Genomic DNA, 22,355 nt, shown 5'->3' on the forward strand with positions numbered 1-22,355 from the left:
GTTTCACCAGGGACGCAAGCTAATACAGGCATGCTCCCACTCTGTGAAGAGGCTTCACAGTGCCTTCCAGTGGCATCAAGATTTGTGGCTATGGTGTCTATTGGTTTAAAACTTATCACAGCCATAAGCTAACGCACAACTCTCAATAAGACTGTTCACAATAATCTTGTTCAGTTATCTAGCAAGAGATCTTTATGACAACATGCTTCACATTTACTCAACAATGGTTAAAACTCATGGGTTCATGGGGTCAGCCAACAATTTTGAATCAAGAAAAGCTTTCAGAACAGCTTTAGTTTTGTTAACAAGTTGCAAATCATTCCTTTGACCAAATATATTTTGCCACAGGGACAGCATTCAAAGGTGCAGGAGAGGTTGGCATAACCACAGCTACAGACCATGTTGATAGGCAAAAGAGAACTAGGATGCCAGCACCGAAATCCAAGTCACATTACACCAGCCATACATGTCACAAACAATGCTTGGAAAATGAAGTACCATCAAGAGTATGGTCTACTTGAAAAATACAACATTACGGAATTGCATCACCTCGGTTCTCAAGGAGCACAGAGGGTCAAACAAGCAAAAAAGTGACACAAGGCCCAAGATGTGTCCAAGATAAGAGCAACATGCATTGCTGTAACCCACCAACAGGCTATATAAGTTAGTGCCTGACTACCTGCTTAGCATAAAGCCCATACAAAATACTAGGAAGCAAAATTGAATAAAACAATAACCACTTCAACAGGACAAAATAGTCAGGATTCAAACATGATTATGTGGTATCCAAATCAGTGATGCCATGGACATGCAAGCACGTCATACCATGCATTGAAACAAGATATGGCCTCTGTTTTATGCATAAGTAAATGATAGATTGTTTGGGATATTAAACTTTGGTAGCATGATACAATGAGCATTGGAAATGCACTGCTGTCTCTTGGTTGAAGAGCACAAATCCTTTAAGATGACAACCACTAAGTTGTTTCTACAAAGGAAGAGCACTGTTGGTTTTTGGCAAAGCATACATTGCCTTTCTGCTACAACATAATCTGGATAGTGCAAAAGTTCAGTGCATCGTACAAAATATCTTGACATGTTCCTACTTGCAAGCATTGTATTCTGGGGTCATCATTGTACTAAATACAGAACTTTACTCTCCAGCACTACCTTAGGTACAGAAAAACTATTGTACCCATCACAGAGTATGGAGGGTTTGACTCATTTCATCTCATCATAATAGAGCTACAGCACTTGTTCAGGCCCAAAATGCTTCTGAAGATAATTCTAAGACCCTGGTCTCATCACTGATTAAACCAAAGCCCAATAAGAAAAGAGAAAACTTGAAGTCAATCATGGATTAAAGTAAAAAGGTGCTTCATATAGGGCAGATAAAGAAAGGTTTGGTACTATAAAGAAGCAAAACATTTTTTGTCCTTCACAGGTATGACCCTTAAGTGTACAAAAAGTTGGCACTATTTTCAAGAATTTCTTCCATCAGCAATGTGTATATCTGATAATGCTATCCTTAGATTACTGCTCAACAAACCATCTAGAACAAATCCTCAACATGCTTTGAAAATATTATTAACTGTTATGCAGTGCAAAAACCTAGCATTTTGAAATGCACTCTATTCAGTAACCATGTTTAACTAGGCCTCCATGAACATCAGCAATACAATTATGCACATGACCAACAGAAATCGCATTGATAATGGACCTGTGGTTGACATTAAAAAAATGCAGCTACCAGATCAAACCCATGCCAATTTCATGGTTATCTAACCAGCTAAGGCATGCAAATAAGACATACTAACATGTTAATGCACAAAATAAGACCAGCCAACATGCATATATTGAACAGGTATTTGCTTATAGGCTAGCAAATTTGGTTTACAGAATGAGCAACTTTTCTAGGCTAACACACATAAGACCTGGCTACACATTAAGGGTATGAAATCAAATTTCAAAAATAAACAGGTAGGCAAGTTGGTTCCATCAAAGGAATAGTATTAATTAAACTTAGTTGCATGCAAATCATAAACAATAGGTGTTAGTCAAGATCATGATCTGACCTCAGATGACCGACGGAATATCCATGGCCTTGCATTAATGACATGGAATTGTATGCATTAAGACCACAGGTAAGACCGATAGGAGAAAATTTATCACCACATTTAGTCTACAGCAAGCACTCTTCCGGTCAGTATCATAAGCCGAAGTCCGCGAAGATGGCTGCCACACCTCAGTTTTTGTGGCTTCCCACCAGTCGAACAACAAGATTCGCAGAGGGCACAAAGACATCCCAATGAGCAGGCAATGACTTACCAGGTCACAAATCATGAAGACAAGAAATCCAGTAAGTTCCAGTCCAGAAAACACGTATGTCAATTTAACACCACTGCGGCACCATCCCATCCGCTTCCAACGCGAATCTGATGGCCTCGGGCGAATTTCGTGTCGACGACGCTCTAGAAGGAAAATACACTCATGCTGCCATCTACTGGCTTTTTAACAGAGCTGTAGTAGTTGGGTCTTGATATAGAGACAAGCGCAGTTCTGTCTCAAGACTGCGAAAATCGAAGAACGTCATTGCTCTCGTCTTCCTTCTTAGGAAAAGCGATACTGGCTTGGTAAAAATCTTGCCAGGAAAACAGGTAGCAAGAAAGACAAGCACGCCAACTCTGTGCATGCCTTCCGCTGCTCAATATGCTTCGCGCCTTAAAATCCCGATCATCATCTCAGTATGCTTCGGTGCAATGCGTGAAAGGTCTTTACTAGAAATTGATACCAGTGTTGCAGGACTGCAACATGGCTCTTATTTTCCTCCTACTAAGACGCACTTCAGCTCGGTATCTGAGCCAGTGTGTCCTGGAGAAGAGAAGAGGCATATCAGCTGCTTACACAATATCCCTGAGATGCTCAGACTCCTTCAGTTGGCCTCACTGCACTATCGTCGTCGCAGGGGAGACATGGTAACAGTGTACCAGCTGTTTCACGGAGGCATGTCGCTATCAGAAGAGGAGTTCCTGACAAGGCACAACTCGGAGGTGACGAGAGGTCACCAATGGAAGCTCAGAAAACCTCGAGCTAGGACTCTCGTCCGTCGCAACTCATTCAGCACGCGAGTTGTCAACGACTGGAACGCTCTTCCACACCCGGTCGTGTCGTCAACCTCAGTTGAACAGTTCAAGGCTAGGCTTGATACGCACTGGGCTGACATCATGGACGACGTCCCACACTGAATCTTCCCATGATTTGAGACTGTTTGGTTACCGGACCGGGAGCCTGAGGAGACCGGGGCCTACAGGCCTAGTGGCCTTTTACAATTCCCGATCACCATAAGGTAAGGTAAGGTAAGGTAAGATTTTACGCTGGGAGGAGACGGGCATAACTCGAAGTTTTTCGCCATAACCCAGCGTGAATGCAGGCATGCAGGATTTGAACATGCCGTAGTAAAACAACGATGCATTTTCTGCATCTTTTGATCTGCTTGTGCCTATCTGGCAGGGGTGCGGCCAGGAATTTTTAAGAGGGAAACCAGGAGTTTTTTGACAATGTATCACGTCCATCTCTAACCCGCGCCCGGCCCGGGGTCTGAGACAACCAGTCCCGGCCGGGGGGGGGGGGGGGGGGAACTGACTTCCCCTGGGATCTCCAACTTCCAAATGCCGTACCAGAAAAAAGAGATACCGTTGTGAATGGTCTCAAAACATGAAGAATGCAGTCCAAATGTTTGACCTTTGGCAAAATTTAAGGTCACAAGAGGTCGCCAAAGGCTAAAAACGGTCGTTCTGATAAATTAAGTTAAAACATATGTCAACACATCAGACGGACATTAAGGACACAAAAGCAAGCCTTAAGACTTGGGAGATCATTCCGACTACTTCTGTTCCTGCCATAAGGATCAGCTCAGATCAGATCACCGTTCAAAACTAGTCTACCAGAAGCCTGCAAAAACGATGGTTTTTGTTTTCTTTCGCAATGTGCCTGTGACTGAATTTGTTTTATTGCGTGCAGCTGTGAGGCAAAAGTATCCAAGCCACCTAAATATCCTTTTAGGTTGACGTCAAAATCGGTTGAGGTAAGCTCGGGTCAATTTTATATACCATCTAAATGAAAACAAGTGCTCATCGAATCTTAGCGACCAGCAGAATGTTTCTCTGCGGTCGTCAGGGGCAATGCAATAGTTATCTACAGGTACTCAAGGTTGCATACCTGTTGCATACATTATGCATAGTCCTTTCAACGCCTGATAATGCATTTGCAGCTAACTGAAATAGGCACGTTGGTACATGAAATTAAACGTAATCAGCTTCACAGACACGATAAAAGAGTGGTTAACGCGTCGCGCTCGTTCACTTAGCCCCCTCATTGCTCACAACAGAGGTCATTGACCTTGGATGACCTCATGCGACCTTGCAAACCCTTGCGTGACCTACTGTGGCCTCATTGTGAATTATAATGGCACCACAACATATTTCCAGTCGGGAATTCCAATTCTGCACCCAAAGTTGCCTCATAAAACTTATGCATTTTGCAGAAGGCAAAATGGTCATTACCTGGGCCAAGCTCATGTCCTCTGTGGTCGTATGATGGTTGTGCGTTTGAGCTAGTTCTTTCTTCCTCACTGTAGTAGAAAAAGGTAGGCTCTTCGCTTTACGTCAGTATTTGTTCAATGATATTACGACCTTCACCTCCACCTCTGCCTTCCCTTCTATTAAAACCCCCTCACCAATGCCCGCTCCCAACTTTTCGGGTTTTGCGCCAAACGGGGGGGCCTCGACCTTCATTCGCCATATCGACACAAAAGTCGTACTGTTTCAGTTTTCATCTCGCGCGCATTACCACAATAGCATACCCCGCATGTAAATGCAGATAAAGTTGACATCCCCTGATCCTATAAATCACCATACTACGTTAAATGGACGGAGCTCGCCCTACCGTGCTTCTTCGAAAAATCTCAATCCCGACCACGTCACTCTCACGCTGTACCTCATTATCGTGAACATCATCACTTGAAACAAACATATGTTCAACACCGATGTCACTGGTCTCGGCCTCTGACATCGTCCGTCTACCATCATAATCAACAGAGGCCGGCACGGAATCAAGGCCGTCTACAACACTTTGCCTTTGGGAGGGTGTCAGCTGGGGTCCTGGCAGCAACGTGAGGCGAGGGTCGCGCAGGTGACGTGAAATACCATCAACTTCAACATTCTATGACACCACGGGCCTCACAGTAGCGAGCGAGCTCGGCGTATCACAACGTCGACTAGGATCGCGCAGCGATGTCTGACCGCCCACACTACACCGACCCTATTCTTCAAACGAATTCGTATTCGCATCGGGGACAGCATGGTAAACTCGCCACTTGTAATGGAGGAGAGTGTCTACAGCTCTGGAAGCCGGGTCATCAATGCGTGGCATCACGTTACACCAATACACAGCCCCCGCCACTGAACAACCCTTGCGTACTGTGATCGTCTAGATGGATCGGTGGTTTCTTTCGGAAATACTAGATAGCTCCTTTCGGAAATCCTTGGCGGTTTCTTTCGGAAAATAAGCCCCTGACGAAGCCAAGGCCGCTCGGTACCTAATATTCACGCCCTACCCACTGGTGACTTCCAAGAACGACGCGCCGCGGAACGACATGTGGTTGTCCGTGAGAATCTCTCGTGGCGCACACCTCTTTAGAAACAGCGCCTTTGGCTGAGCGATAACGCTGGCAGTGTACTGCTGTCTGAGCCGCCTCCAAATGGCGTACCTGGAGGGGCGGCAATCCACCGGCGTGAAGTAGTGCTGGCCACCAACATAACAAGTGTCCATGCTCACTCGGTCCCGATTTTGTACCACGTCCTACGAACCATGTTGCCACCTCTGTGGGGCCGGATCGACAGACTGACGGCGGGCACTGGCGCACCACCTGCAGCACCTGTTTCCTCGTTGCTAATTGATCCCAGCGTCTGCAGAGGTGGAGTGTGCGCTTGGTGTCCGGGATGCCCGCTGGTCTCGTGCGTAACCAGACTGTCTGGTTCCGCCACGGAGCTTCCGCAGACTCCCCGAGTCCCTGAGCCGCTTCCAGTAGGGCAGGGCAAAAGCCACGTCTGCAGGGACTCTCGTCAAGATGTCGGCTTTGCTTTCTGCTGAAGGAACAATCTTCAACTTCGGGTTGAGGTCATACTCGGCGGCGATACTCTTGATCGTTTCCAAGCGTCTCCGGATGGGCAACTCACATGCCGCTTTCGTCTTCAAGCGCGCCTTCCCAGACATGGCGCCGACGAGTCAGTGATAAACCGTCCTCTAGTCGGTGACGAGAGAGAAACCCTTCATTTTCCACGTCACTGCGAGAATTGTGCCAGAACCGCAGCATCTAGCTCAGCGGCGCTGATGTAGGAGTCCATGCTTTTACGGAGCCAGCCAGCAACCTCAGTAACTTCTCACTCAATTTCAAGGACAGCTTCCAGGGCGAGAGAGCTTGCACCAGCCTGCATGACGGCGTCAGTTCCGGCCACGTTCCATCTTCCCCGCGCGGCATCTGGTGCTCTGGCTCGCTGGAGAGTCTCTGCCACCATGCCTTGAGGCTCAGGATCAATTTTTCATCGTCCCAGCTGGTTGCCACCACAATCGCACGTCTCTTTAAGCAGTATATCGCCACACGTAGCCAGTCAGCACTCAGCACTCAGCCAAGCCCCAGCACTATATGCGTTTAAGAGGTTTGCACACCAGCCCATGTTGCCACTGATGAGCCTTCGCCTCATCTGCACTCGCGACGTCTTCCCTAGGGGATGTCGTTCACGTACGTTTGCGTTTACGTACGAACTAATGGCGGCGCCTATCTTTTCATCCCAGCAAAATACCTTTCATCTTTTCATCCCAGCATGCTAAACACCTGCCTCATGGCCAATGGCTCAACGCTCACGCCGAAACCGAATCTGGTCGAGCACCGCCATTGATCCTGCCAAACATAAGTTTGGTAAGTCCGTGGCGATTGATGCACGCTGATCTGATCTGTAAGTAAGTGCCACAAAGATCTAGCAGGGTCACGCCTCTTCCACAGCGGCGCCACTCTCTGATGTTTTCTGGACAGACGTCCGCGTTAGCTGTGTGCGGGTCTAGGTGGGCGTTCACTTCTTTGAATTTCAGTACTGTCCGTACTTCACGTTTCCCCCGTTGCATCACCGCCAGGGGGGAGGGGGAGGGTCTTCTCTCTCACGTTTCCATTCCTGACATGCTGCCGACGGAATTCCATGATCTGCGGTCGTGCTGAACAGGTTTTCTCACTCCCTCCGACCGCGCCACTTCCACGGAACCGACCACTTCTATCCACCCCGTCGTACGTCACAGCGACATCAGCTTCACCAGAGCTGACCTCTGTCGTGCACACCGCAGGTGCCTGATCAGGCCGTCACGTATGCTCAACGCCAGAACGGTCGTCATCACATCCATTAATGGTCATGCTTCGCATGGCATGAACTGCGTTCATCCCTGGAAAGAAAGAAAAATCAGGTGGATTCTGGACTACAGCCAAAGCATTTGCAGCCACGGTCTGACCTGATTGCACAGCTACCACCACGGTGTCCTCGCACCAATGTCGTTCCCCGCTGACATTGGTCACACAAACCCTGCGCTTGTTCGATCGCCAGCAAAGAGACACGTGAGCAATACTTTGCGTGAACACTGTGTTCACCAATACCTTGCAGGGCAAGGTGGGAGTGGGAGGTTAGCACGCCGCCCACCTTCAACGGAACGGCTGGGAGCGCCACATTCACTGAGCACCTTGAAAGGGACTGGCGCTCAATTCACCTTCCCTTCTCCGTTTTCCGGACGTGCCAATGCCACATGCTCGCGACGACCGCATCGTAAGCATCGTGGGTTCCGCGCTCTGTGGAAGCCGCGACCGCGAACACCGCGCTCCAACGTACAATCCCTCGTTGGGTGGTAAGCTCGCCCGCACCTGCAACAGACGGCGCTGGCGTCTGGGACCGTGCCACGCTCGCACTGTTCGCCGCCAGCGGCAGAGGCGGCTGCTGCCGCACGCACACCTTCGTCCACCAGCAACGCGCGGGCCCGGTTCAAAAGTTGGGTGAGCGACAATGCTCTACACGACCTCCCGCTCGTATGTCGTGCGGTTTCCGAGAGACCCGCCACGAAATCGCACCACAGGGCCTCATCTGGCATATGGCCAAACAAGACTGGCATGCGACGTAGATCAGCTTAGTAGACATCGACCGCCCCACCAGCCTGTAAATTACCGTCGACCAAAAATTCATAAGCTAGAAATTTATCAAACGCAAAAACAGGAGTCAGTGTCTTTTTGATTTGATTATAGCTCCTTTTCTGCTCCGCTGTTAGGTGCTGGTAAGCAGCGAACGCTCCTCCCTTTTGCCGCAACGGGACTGTGTCTTGGAGGCCTGTCGCACCTCGGAGCTCGCACACTATCTCCGTCGTCTCGGGCCATTAGGAGACTGGCTGGATCGTGCCATCAAACTCCGGAACGAGACAGAGATATAGGTATACACCTTTACAACAGCTCAGCGTAACGACGTCGCTTCCATCTGTCTTGTCTTTTTTTTTGTTTGCCCATTTTTTCCGGTTCTAAAAAAGGCCGAAATAGCTTGCGGTGGAAAAAGTTGGGCTCTTCATTTTTAGCCTGTGTTTTTCACATATATCACGACCTTCATCTCTACCGTTGCCTTACCTTTTTTAAAACCCCTGACATAATTCCCGCTTCTTATTTCCCTTTCACCTCGTGTTTCTTGCCAGACGAGCAGGTCCGACTTACACTCCCCATATCCACACAATCTTGCTGTTTTGATTTTCCTCCCGTGTGTATTTCCACACCAGCTTGCTCCGCATTTAAAGGCAGATGACTTTGTCACACTCATATACAGACACCAAAACTACGCAAGAATACCTACAACGTTGCATCATTTACAAAAATAGAAAAGATTTACCTAGCCTCAAGTTACCGACCTCGCCTGTTTCAAGAAATCTGAAAAATACAAACTGTAGCACTATCATAATCTACTGTTATAACAAGTGTGGACAATGGCAAATAACCCACAACAAAGTCATGCGTGGTCAAAGTTTTTTAGAGCTTGACCACTTTGACCTGATCTATGTTACGGACCTTGGAAGATCAAAGCTTCATGTGTGCACAAATGATGCCGAATTGGCAAATGAACAGACGCTGAAAATTTGGTGGAACTGCAAGCGTTCGTTTTTGAGCTTTGTTTGAAAAAAACATAGGAAGAAGTCAAGTTCCTCTTCTCCCCGCACCGGGTGCGGATTATGTTTTTGTGATTGGTCATTCGTAGTAAAAATACAGAAAAGAACCCGATTCTAAGGAAACCCGCTCCTTTCGTCTGTGTCCCGGCCGTGTGGGGTCTTCCACTGTCAACATTCAGTATTACACGCAACTTTCACCCTGATGGGCGATTAAGGCATTCCGCGACCTCCTCTCAGGTTTTCTGTAGATACCTCTTCGGTACTTCCTGCAATCACACCCAAATCATCAGAAACCTGTGGGGAATTGATTGCGAGTGTTTTGACACGTAAACGTGTCCTAGCATTTCTTGCTTCAGAGCAGAGACGATTTTTGGATGCTGCACGGCGATCTACGGTCGGCGCGGGCGACGGGCAGCGGGTGGCGGGCGGCGGGCAGCGGGCGACGGGCGGCGGGCAACGGGTGGCAGGCGACCAGCGGCGGGCAGCGGGCAGCGGGCGGCGGGCAGCGGGCAGCGGGCGGCAACCGACATTAATGTGAACCGCCCGAGGCCGACCGACATCGCTACATTAACGTAGCCATACACGACGGACGGTGATGGGATTTTAACGTTATATTGAATTATTTCAAAATGACGGCTGCGATCCACACGACTCGTTGTTGTACGCCAGTGACCGTTGCAGAGAGCTCTCTCAAATGTGACCTATGGCGACCTTTTTACGCCAGGTGTATCCTAGACCATTTTTGCTATAGCAGTCTGGTTCGGAGCATGTTTTCGTGTTGTCATTGTGTTGGTTCTATTAGCAAAGTAATATCTTGCGCCCAGAAAGCTCCTGCATCTTCGTGTTTTCATGCAGACTGGGTGACCTGGTCTGTAGACTTGTCGGACGATACTGGTTGGATATCAGTGCGCGTCCGGTCCGGTATGCCCGGCGTCGTCGTTCACGCGACGTGCACTTGGCTCCCAAATATCGGCTGACCGCACCCAGTGGTGCCGGATCCGTCGACGGCCCGCGCATTGGAGCGGCCTGTCGGCGACCGGCGACGTTACCTTGAACAAATTAGAGTGCTCAAAGCAGGCTCTGAATGCCTGCATGCATATTCATGGAATTGGAGAATACACCCTTGGCTGGATTTGGGTGGTTTTGAGAGCCGAAGGAAAATTACTCCCAGCGACTGACGGAGGCATTCGCATTAGCCTGCAGAGAAGGTGTTTATACGGAGAACTGTGAACCAGCGTGATTGAGTGGCGTCGCCGTGCAGGGGCGAGGAAGTCTAGTTTATGTCACCGACGAAATTTGGAGCAGTCTAGACTGTCACCTGGAGTAAAGTCTTTCAGAAACCGCTGCGATATAACTCTAAATGCAATAAATCACAAGAACAAAGGTAACTGAAACGCAATGTAGGATAACCATAAAACATTTCGTTTCGGGAGTTTCAGTTGCGCTGAAGTAGCATTTGCTGGTCATCAAACACCGAAAGATGGTAGAGACTAATCCAGGCTGGATCCAGACGGGAAGCACGGGGCCATCCCCCCCCCCCCCCTGGACCCCTTAAGAACATATAGGCTCCGAAGGGGTCCATACACGGCCGAGCAGGTGCAAACTTTTTTTAGACACACGACACAACAAAATTGGACATTTTCGAATTTCCAGGCGACCAAAACCAGTTATAAGCAAAATAAACGGCCCACGTGAAGGCCAAAAAAATTGATGATTGAAAAAGGTGTTAATTTTGAATTTTAAACCTCATTGCGCTGTCCAGCGGCCCTACGCTGTTTCCGAGGGACCAATACGTCTACTTGCTGGGTCATTCCAATCGTTAAGGATTCTTCCACGTTGCCTTTGGTTTCTTTGCATTTGCTCAGAAGCCCCTGCACTAATGGTTCTTTGCATTCGCCCGAAAGGCTCTATGGGATATGGCCGGAACCCTATAGTCTTAACCTGCCGTGGTTTTCTCAGTTTCGCCATCGTGTGTTGTCTGTAATGTTTGCATTACACTTCTTCGTTAATGTGCTTGTGTACCGAATGCTACAAAATCTTGAAACTCTCCATTGAGGGAAAACATGTACGAACATGGCGTTACTATCACACAAATTCAACGAAACGTTATGGGATGGCTATGATGTATTTGTCTTTATGGCGTTTAGCACGGGGCTCCCAGCGAAGCGCACTGTGGCTTTGGGAAACGGAGAATCACTTGGTCTGTAGCGACGCACTGGTTCAAACTTCGACCAATGCGTTTCTCGGTAATTGGCCTTCACCATCCGCTGTGCGAATCACAAACGTTCATTTGTGGTGACGTCATTCCCGCCGCTAGAGGTGCCACTGTAAATATTTTTCCCAACGTCGAGCTCTTGCTCTCCTGACCCAAACCAGTAACGCGGTGATCATGCGTGCCGCTAGCTAAATATCATTTTATTGCGGCTATTGCTCCGCCTCCCGGTAATCGCAGCCCAGAAAAGAGGGAGGATCCGCGTTCACCGTCGAGCAGCCCGGGCACTCAGCACGCAGAGAGGGAAAATAATCCTCGCGCAACATATACTGAATGCTCTCGCATCTATGCAACTCAATATTAATCGAAAACACTGCTCCACGGGGGTAGAATCTGCTCGATCAAGGGCATACAAAACTGAGATCGCACACAGAAACACGCACATCACCATCCACCTCTTAAGTCCTCCTTTGCCATACCCGAGGAAGACCCTGGTACGGAGTGCCCCGATTTATGGGCACTATCTTCATCATCCCATCTCATCGGCCTACGCATGTGCAGAACCGCCAGCTCTCTGAACACCACCTATTACTGGCGGCCTCGGTCGGAATAGATTTACTGTTCCGCACCGTTATCAGCACATTTTCTACAGCACTTTTAGCCCGCAGGTCCACGATGTGCGGAGTAAAGGAGCTCAAAAGAAGTACCTCTTGTTCGTAACAACCGACAAAGGCCCTTAGCAGATTCTGCCGTCATCATGGCGACAGCAGTCGCGACAATTGCAGTTGTCGCCGACTAGGACTACACTCTGTGCTACCGAGAAAGAAAGAAGTGCTTTGATGTGACAAAACATTGCCAACTGAATTTAGAATAGATATCAGTTGAAATTCATCTCCTTATCATATCTTGATGGTGCCGCGGAAATTCTACCCAATGCTTTTTTAGACTTATTAGACGTAACTGGTCCTGAGGTCTCACGAGAGGTCGCTTTTGAAACATGCCCCAAAGGAAGGACACTTCCTTAACTCTATAACGCTGTATGCATGAGAAAGCTATTTTCCTTATTACCAGGACATTGCCAGACATAATTCTGGGCATTACTACATCATTCTAAAAGAGTTGGTACCCGGGTCTTGGCACGATACACCGTGCATCGTCTGGAAAAATAAAAATTGACAAAATCTGAAAATGCTTCAAGGTGTGTGAATTTACTACACTGATAACTTCATCATTCCTTAAAGGATGAAGGGTCCCGAAAGAAAACCACATATGGGCCCGATGTGTCAAAGAGTCGGTCAGAGTGGCTTGAGGGCTGTAAAGAAAGCCCTAAATGGGCAGGGCGCGCGAAATGAAACTGTGCCGATAAAGACACTGGCAGCGTCAAACACTGACGGCGCGCTGCAATGCAACTATGTTGGCTTGCCAATGTCCATGTATTAGATCAGAGTAGCGAACATGGGATTGAGCCAACACAGGCATCCCTTAAAATATCGGAAGCGGAAAATGGCTTACCTACCTATAGGTTACCTCAGGCATGTACCATTCAATCGCAGAAATGAATTGCCAGAGTTCATGAGTCAGCAGACATCCAGACCGTGGTTGACGCACAGCGCTCATGCCGAGCGTAAAGTAACCAATCAATGAGGACTAAACCGAAGCATCCATGACAAATCATTGACAACTCCATGAAAACCTCCGCCAGACTTAAGTCGTGCTGATGACGTCGACCGATCACATGTGTTACAGGTGTGCGCTGCTGGCCCACACCTGGCATGCCGCAGGCCACGGCCGGCCAGCACCCGGTGCCCGCTGCCCGTGCACCCTGGGGCTTGGTCCAAGACCATTACTGGCACTGTCATGCTTTGCGAGGTCAGCAAACGACGCAAAACGTCCAGGCGACTGGAATGTGTAAACGAAGCGACGTATTTCCCCCGGTGCTCGTGATGCATCCTTGCCGTTCGAAAGCCGGACGACATGATGGTAGTGGCACTCGTGTGATGAGTGTGTGTGTTGATGTACCCTGCCGCCCACTCGCATTTTGCAGAGACGGAATCCATACGTTCTGGTGACTACGACTAGTTGCTGAGTCGCAGACAGGGTGATGTTGAGCTCCGTGTTCACGCAATCGCTGCAAGTGAGGCTCGATGAGCGTATCTGTTCCAATAGCGAAGAGGCCGCTGTGGGATATGTCAGTGAGATAACCGAGAGCGGCAGGGTGAGCGGAAAGGCCATGACGTGTTGCAGTGTAACCCAACTGTGCTTTCCTCCGCCCGGGAACATGGACGCCAGGTATTGGCTGTTTATTACCAGACGCAATGCTCCAAAACAGGAACAGCATGTCGCGCAACCCGGATGCCAGGCGCCGTGAGCGTTTGCTGCTTGCCTTCCGCTGTACTTTTTATGCACACAAACTTGGTTAGGCGGCGTCTGAACACAATGACGTAACGCCGAGTTCTGGAAACCGGCTGAGGCTGCAAACTTCCCCGCCGCTAATTCGCCACAGTGCGGCGCCGGTGCACGTCGGCACGCGCGTCGCCAGGCGTGCAGTCGTGAGGGGGGGGGGGGGAGCACAGGCATGCAGTCAGGGGCAGCAGGCGCGCGGGCGCCAGGGATCAGCGAGACGCGCTCAGTGCTCGGCTCAGTGACATCCCGCGCCGTGGACCTCCCCCTGCCCCCCTCCCCACCAGATATGGACATGGACGTGCGCATGCACGGGCGGGGGACGCGACAAGCGGGTCCTTCGGTGGTGATCTCCGGCTCAGTTCAAGGCTGTGCTTCTCGCAAGGCGCCACGCCGGAGACCGTGGCACGGCTGGCATCACATCGCGGGCATATTGTTAGCTGGCCACGAATCCCTTGACAGTAATCCATATCGAGTTCGACAGGTGCGTCGCTCACCGACTAACACCTGCAAGGGCTTTCAGGATGGACTTCGTCACCAACGTGGGCCCGAATGCGTTGCGTTTGATGCGCGGTGTGTTGTCCAGCGGGGGCGTGTGGCCGGCGGTGACCCTGCTTCTTCTCGTCGGCTGCGGACTGGGCGCAGAGGCGCAGCAAGAGCAAGGTGAGCACCACCGCGGCCGAGCGCCGATCCGGGGCTTCGATGGCGTGCCCAGTAGTTGCCTTGGGGGAAGAGCGCATCATGTAGCTTCTTATGCAGATTCTTGAAGCGGATGTCCGACATTTGGGACATATTCAAAAAAAAGAGACAACTCTTTTGGAACCTCAGGATTAGTCCAGTTGCGTCTAATAAAAACGCTGCGTAAGGCCACCGCAGCTCTGTCAGGACAAAACAAGGCTATCACTTTTCGAGTCCGAATTACGCTTTCAACGTTTTGTAACACCACTACGCCTTTCCTTGCACTCCCGACCACCGTCATCATGAAAACCGCGCGTACATCTACTGCTGCGAATAAAAGAGCGTTTGTGATCGGGCTAGGGGGGCAAGGGCCTGTTACCGAGAAGCACATTGACTGAAGTTTGAAGCAGTGCGTCACGTGGATCCTGTGATACTGAAATTCCCAGAGCCAAAGCGCGCCTCGAAGAGATTCACTGTGGTAGACGCTAACTATGAATAACTGTGGTAGGGGAGAAACAAGCCGGTAGTATTACGTTTCGTTGATTTCCCTGGATAATGGCTCCATGCTCTCATATATTTTTGTCAAACAAAGTATAGGGTGTTTCATGCTTTCGCAGCAATTATTACACAGCCATGTTGAGCCACAACTGTGTTGCAAACATCACAGAACACAGACGTTGGAAAAAGCGAGGCAAACTAAATGTGTCACTTTCATAGTGGTGAACGGGGAATCAGATGAGATTTCTCCACAGGGTAGGCTGGTTCAAATAAAAATTTCGAGCTATTCCGAAGGATTTCGAGAAAACTGATGTCACTGATAAAGTTGTTGGCGTTTGATGTAACAATAAGTGAAAATTGCAAAAAAGTTGCGGTACTCCATTTAAAGGGAGTGTTCTAAGTTTGTACGGGGTTCTAAACTAGACTAGTCATGTGAAAGATCATTCGGTGCAGTCCACAGCTCCCGGTTCTTCTTTAGGTTTAAAATCTGCTGGTTTCTGAGCTACGCGCCTGCGGATATGTGCAGGTTATTACGTGCAGAATATTTTAAGGCTATTCAAGCATACACAATGCCATATCACCGTCATTAAAACCCTGCCACCCCACAGGCCATACGATATTCAAGGCACGAAGAATATTATTGTCGAACCGTGCATATATGACGTCCACGAGCACGACTTCCAAACAAAGTGGCGGTCAATTGGGTCTCAATCAATGTTGAACAAACTATGTAAGCTTCAATTACGAATATGTTTGTGCTATCGAATAGCTTAAGAAAAGCGCCTTAACCGGGTATGTGAACATAATTAAACATTTTTAACTCACGGGTATGGGAGAACAACACGAAAAAGCGCCAAAACACGGGCACACAAATGGTACTTGGCTTAGCGAACAGTTCCAGCACCGCCACTGCCATCTCCCGAGGAGTTTGAAGTACTTCAAGTCAGTGCTTGGGTGGCAAATTCGCACGGCTTATTTGGTAGCATCTCGACGTCATACAGTCACTCCATGACGCAATTAAACAGTAACATCTTGAGAAGCATATTTTTATTAAACCGGGAAGTTGTATTATCTAGAGCGGTTTTTTCCCTTACCAGTATGCCAATAGTTATAATAAGTGAGCTTATGCCATTACATGTGGTCCCCGTTTCAATATCTTTGAATGTGGAACATGCCCCTTACAGCGCTGTTCAACACTTGTATAGGGTTTTTGAGCTGAAGTAGCCATTTTCGTGATCATTTCGTGATGTTCACAGCCTTGTCCCTAATATTCAAAATTTTCTTGCTTCTTATCTTGATGCACGTGAGCTTGTGCAGCATGTGACGCGCCACCTGTGTCATTATTTTTTCCAGCATTAGGAAGCTGTAAGAGCTCGCTCATTGGCTGTACACGGCTCAACTACCGACGTCATGATCGTTGGATCGAGTCCATTGTGCACACATGGGGAGTCTTTTCAGGCGTTGTGTCACAGGTTCTTGGCCAGCTGCATGAGCCATTGACGACATTTCAATTTGGTGTCTGGGATCTTAAGACTCAGCGTACCCTGCCCCAAACAGTACTGAGCTCACTTACTCCATGTTACGTAATCAGGTGATCCTCTGTGTCATGTGCCTTCGTAGATGTTCGATTTATCAACATCTCCGGTAAAATAGCTGGTGCAGGGGCTTATTTCAATGGTCGGCGATCTGACAATACCGGGACATTAATTTTGTGATGTCCGCAAAAAAGCGCCGAAAGTTATTCCAAGCCGCAGTGCGCAAATGCTCGCGGTTTGAATGAGTTTCATGTTTATGCCGATGGGGGGTTAAATTCGCAATATTCATGCACAAGTACTCGTGTGACAAAATTCACTGTTAGTCGCCAAACAGTCCACTTTGTGGCCCTATACCAGCCGACGTCCATTAGCCACATATCACTGCCCACTGCATACGTTGGACCGGTCGGCCGACGGACACGCGTTCGGCCCCGTGGCGCGCTATTGCATCAGTCAGGCACTGCCGGGTGGGTTATGTGCAGCTACTAGACCCGTCTCCGTGCAATCCCAGGCATCTGGCAACCAGATCACCCACCACATGCCATCTGTTCCGTTGGAACCTAAACTAAGCACCCGTCCGTAATTTGACTGGAAACTTCCTTAAAAAAGTCGCCCTCAGCCGCACCAGCCATCAGTTGAATCAGATAGTTCTGGGATCGCAAGGCGATCCAACACTCTCTTGTTAATTTAGCCGAGCATTGTACGATGTCATACTCGCTTCTCATTGGTTTGTAAACACATCATTTCCGTGGCACATGATTATGAGTGGTTCCCGTTGAAGGTTGCGTGGCTGGTTGAATACCCTTCGCTCGGATGGGGGGCAATTTGATTCCCATGAGATCTCAGAAACTAAGACAGAAACACCAAATCGATAGGGTGTGTTTGCCTGTACGTAAACTGACTTGTGTCAAATGTTGAGGTTCTTAGGTCATGACCTTGGGGTCAAATAACGGACAAACAAGGTTAAATTTCAGGCGGGTCTCCAAAGTGCCCCCGAAGCCAAGATATCTGTCCTAAGAAAAGGTTTACTGATTCCTATTTAAGTTCAGTGATGTCGAACCTTTCTTAGGTCACGATGAACAAAATCATGCAAGACTGCCTTCAGTTTTGCATTCAAATAAGCGTCAAAAATACACTAAGCAGTATGTTCCTGGAAACAAAATGTTGACCTGGATTATTTTTGGCTAGTGACCTGTTCTGACATTTAAGAAGTCCATTGAAGATGTGTAATGCGGTTCCTTTTTTCAGTGGATTTAAAATAAGTACCAGAAACTTCCCCATACATCAAACTCTAGAATGATAAAGCAGGTTGGTTTTGAGCTTGTTCTGACCATGGGCATGGGCATACCTGACCCTAGATCGACAGAAGTCGCTCAATGAGCTGCTGTGTTGCACACTAAATTTTTTCGGAGATGTATGGCTTCGTCCAATACCTCGCTGCTGCATCCGATTGCACGTTTCCCTAGAAGCTGTTTTCGTTGAATCCATAACCTGACTTTGACTCACCGTAGGTCATAGAGCTTACCAGGTGCACACAAATTTTTGATGCCAAAGCAATCCATCATTGAATTGTCTACATCTACGCAAAATTTGGCGCGGCTACATCGCACTACTCGGGAACCATTCGGAAAAATCTTCGGGGCTCAAATGGACCCCACACGAGCGCGTGTTAAGGCGAACTGTTCGTTACCACGTATGTGCATGCGCTCATAGACTTGAAGAAGCAAAGCTGCTGTCGGTTGCGGACATTTTGGTGTGGTGTGAGTGTTAGTGAGTGCAAGTTACTGGCAAACAGAACCTATATACCGACGAGATCTCTCTTTGCCCGACTCGCGAGAAGAACCGGCACCAGCGAGGTCGTCATTAGTCTGACTACTACACAAGCAGTTAGAAAGCTCGCGAAGTGTGAAAAACGCGATTTGCGTAGTTATATCCTGCAGCGGCAGATCAATGGCGGATAGGGACGCCTACTTCAAATGACTTGAGCGAATGTGAGAGAGTGCGTTCTGCGCATGTGTGCCTGCGTGTGTACGTGTTTGAGCGAGCCTCCCTGACCTACAGTGTTTCATTCCCATGACACGGGCTCTGTATTGGCCACATTCTGAGTGGAGTGAGGTTATGACTTGTAATAAACAAATAAATAGATGAATAAATAAATCTGCCACACGTTACTTTTGGTAGGAAGGTTACTTGCACGCAGCTCTGCGTTCAACACCTCGTATTTAACATACTCATCATGGGCATCAATCACACATCTCGCTGCTTATAAGCCAATTACCGACCACGTGCAGTTGCAACCAGATTGTTGCAAGTATTTGTTACAACATATTGTTGTAACAAGAACTGCAAAGAAAATATCAGAATGCAGGAATCAGACACATCTAACCATCCATGCATGACAGGGGTGCGGCCATGATTTTGGTCGGGGGGCGGGGCCACCAGTATTTGTTATGGGGAAAGGTTAGTATTTTAGCCTAATCCACTTTTTCGGGAGGAGCTAGACATGATATTATTACTACCAAGCAGGGTGTCAATTCTTGTAAATCTTGATTGGTTGAAGTGGCTTGGGATATACTTACAACAGTCGCATAGTTGAATTTTTTTCAGAGGAGGATGGGGGGGGGGGGCAAATCGCGCATACATAAATAAATAGGGCATAAATAGGGCCAATAAAATAAATAAAAACGGGCATAAATAGGGCCAGCCAAGGGTTCTCACTTTCGTCGTTCTCGGAGTTGTGCTGTCTCAGATGAGCAGTTATTAATGTGAAACGATTGGAAGGTTCTTCCTCTCTTGTTCATAACAGTTCACTAAGTCACTAAGTGCACCAAGTAAGCACCTGACCACAGGTGGGTGAAAAACGATGGCATCTTGTTGAAGGTTTTTTTGACGGCGCTGGGCGAAAACTCCGATGAAGCAACGCCACCTGCTGCGTTTCGAGCCGCGCACGCTCCCGTTGTCACGGTCGCCATCTACAAAACCATGCTTGGATGTATCTCTTGCAGATGAAACATCCCAGTGGAAGGGGAAAACCAAAGACGATTGCCTTAACTTTCGACCTGCGTTTAGTCTATGCCTCTAACCACTGCGCATTCTACCACACCTGCCGGCCATGAGCCTGCTCTGCAGTTTGGCGGTCGTCGTGACGGCTGGCTCCGTGTCGCCAGGGTCCACCTGTACGGTGGATGAGGCCGGCACACGCGGCGTGTGTCGGTCGGTCCAGGACTGCCCCCCGCTGCTACAGCTGGTCTCGCAGATCAGGAGGGGCGTCGACACCGACGGCCGGGCGGTCGCCGAGCTACGCGCGCTGGCCGCCAAGTGTCCGTTTAGTGGCGGCCGACAGCAGGTGCGGGGACGTGCCGCCCGAGGCCCGTTCTCAGCTCGCACGTGCTGGTCGCAGGCACGCATCCTCTGGCACCCGTCTGCGACCGCCTTGTCGCCGACGCTCGTGTTGCAAAGAGGCCCGTGTTGCAGGGGCCCGTGTCGTTAAAGAAGACAAGAATGCGGCGAGTCCCCCTGGCCAGTGCCCATCTCGCCCCTGGGCCATCAGGGCATGGGCTTGATGAGATTAATCTGTGATTAGCTTGTGACACGCTTGTGACGCGCTCTTAACTCATTCGCGACCGCCCTTCGACCCACCTGTGACTCGTCCGTGACCCGTCCGTGACTCGTCCTTGACCCATCTGTGACCCGTCCGCGAGCCGTCCAAGACCCGTCCGTGATTCGTCCTTGACACAATTGCGACTCGTCCGTGACTCGTCCGTGATCCGTCCGTGATCCTTCCGTGACCTGTCCGCGACCCGTTCGTGACCCATGTTGGGCGGCGGTCAGCTGTGCTGCCAGGACGAGCCGACCCGTCGACCTGAAGACACTGAGATCATCCGTCTGCCGTCGGAGGACGTGTGCGGCGTAGCGGCATTCACGGGCAACGTCATCAACGGCAGGGACGTCGGCATCGGCGAGCACCCTTGGATCGTGTCGATCCAGTATAGCGGCGGTGAGCTGGGGCAGGCTGATCGGATGGTGTTAGGGTAAGTTTCATTAGGATTCCTGGGACTTTCAGTATGAAGGTATACTGTGGTTGTTATAATACCACGCTGGGGATGAGTGACCACGCACAGTGCTTGCCTTCAAGGTCACATGCGAGCGTTCAACAGGGCTCACAGTAAACCTGCACAAAATATAAGGCGGGAGACGTGGACACGTTGCAGTTCTACCTGTTGGTCCATGGGATTACTGCAAATTAGCGTGGTGATAACTGACGTAACGATCTGTGTGTAACCCAGGGAGAAGTGTGTCGTAAACAAAGCTAAACATGGACGCGTTTTTAAATTGAGCCGCATGGCCATGCATGCCAGAAGCGGCGGAATTTCGTCGAAACGTTCGATGCCTGGGTAAATTCTAGATCAAGAACTTAGTGAGCTGGTCTGTTTCCGACTAATGTGCTTTTACATCACGTTCTAGAAGCATGTCGTTTCGTAGCTTTGCTTCAATGAGCGTCCAGTGTGGGCTAGCCGTCATTCTTGCCTCCAGTGCAGCGTGTGGGCCGGCTCGGAAACCCTCTCCTCCCCCTCCCCGAACGATCCCGGCTACGAACGGAGGGAATGTCTTTGAATGTCTTGCACCCGTGTTCAGCCCACGGCGTGGGTCGATAGTGTACTACCAGGAATGTTGTGTTCTTTTCTTTGGCTGACAGCATTGGTAGGTATGAAAATTCCGGCAATTGGAGGTCGTGAAGCGCATAATCATGGTCGCTTCTCCAAACGGTTCCTTTACGATTGTAATTGATCCTAATAACCAGCGGCGTTTGGGTAACGGGCTTTAAATGAGTCATGCTGCAATGGTGCGCGGCAGTAGATGTGACTGTCTGCCGTCCTTCAGTCACGCCCGAAGGACTGCGGCACGCGTGCGGCGGCTCTCTCATCACCAAGCGACACGTGCTGACGGCGGCACACTGTGTCGCCTTCCTGGACAACCCCGACATCACACCGTGAGCTCACGCGCGGCCTTGGATGCGACAATCGCTCCAAGTTGATGGGAAGTTTTTGCCCGGCCAGCACCCGAGTTTGTAGTTCAAGTGAACTTCGGCTACCCCAAACGGCCGTGAGGTTGAACAGTTTCAGTCAGCATCCGTGTGTAATAGTTGAGGTAAGCTTTGATATGATCTACAGCCAGGAGGATCAGCTTCTGTCCGCGACAGACCGCAGCGACCCTATGCAGAGGCACTCGAACATCACCGTGAATGAGACCCCAGCACGGTTTGACACGGGACTGCAGGCTTGCGTTTTCTTTTGGCCGATCAGACAACTGTGATAGTCTTACGGAAGGGTTGAGGCAAGGTGTTAGTATCACCGATGGACTGACTGTTCACACGATTGTTCCCATCTGGTGTGCTAGTATTTCTGATAGGTTTAGGCCAATCAATTCTCCATCCCGAACAGTGGGTGGTGTTTGGCTTTCAGACATATACGCGTCTGATGATTTGGTTTATCGTTACACACACACACACACACACACACACACACACACCACACACCACACACACACACCCACACACACACACACACACACACACACACACACACACACACAACACACACACACACACAACACACACACACACACACACACACATACACACACACACACACACACACACACACACACACACCCACAACACAATACACAACACACACACACACACACCCACACACACACACAACACACACACACACACACACACACACACCACACACACCACACACACACAACCCACACACACACACACACACACACACACA

At 49.4% G+C, this 22,355-nt stretch overlaps 1 protein-coding gene across 1 annotated transcript in view; it reads left to right on the forward strand.

The window, feature by feature from the left end:
- Positions 1-14,200: 14,200 nt before the first annotated feature.
- Positions 14,201-22,355, forward strand: part of LOC119093075 (phenoloxidase-activating factor 3) — a gene marked incomplete in the record, with an annotated part of 21,786 nt that continues 13,631 nt past the window's right edge. The window contains 4 exon segments of the mRNA XM_037215964.1: positions 14,201-14,506; positions 19,722-19,900; positions 20,386-20,551; positions 21,436-21,544. Of these exon segments, the coding sequence (XP_037071859.1) occupies positions 14,368-14,506; positions 19,722-19,900; positions 20,386-20,551; positions 21,436-21,544 (593 nt within the window).

The sequence above is a fragment of the Pollicipes pollicipes genome, unplaced genomic scaffold (assembly GCF_011947565.3).
Source record: "Pollicipes pollicipes isolate AB1234 unplaced genomic scaffold, Ppol_2.1 Scaffold_4002;HRSCAF=4701_pilon_pilon_pilon, whole genome shotgun sequence".
NCBI lineage: Eukaryota > Metazoa > Arthropoda > Thecostraca > Pollicipedomorpha > Pollicipedidae > Pollicipes > Pollicipes pollicipes.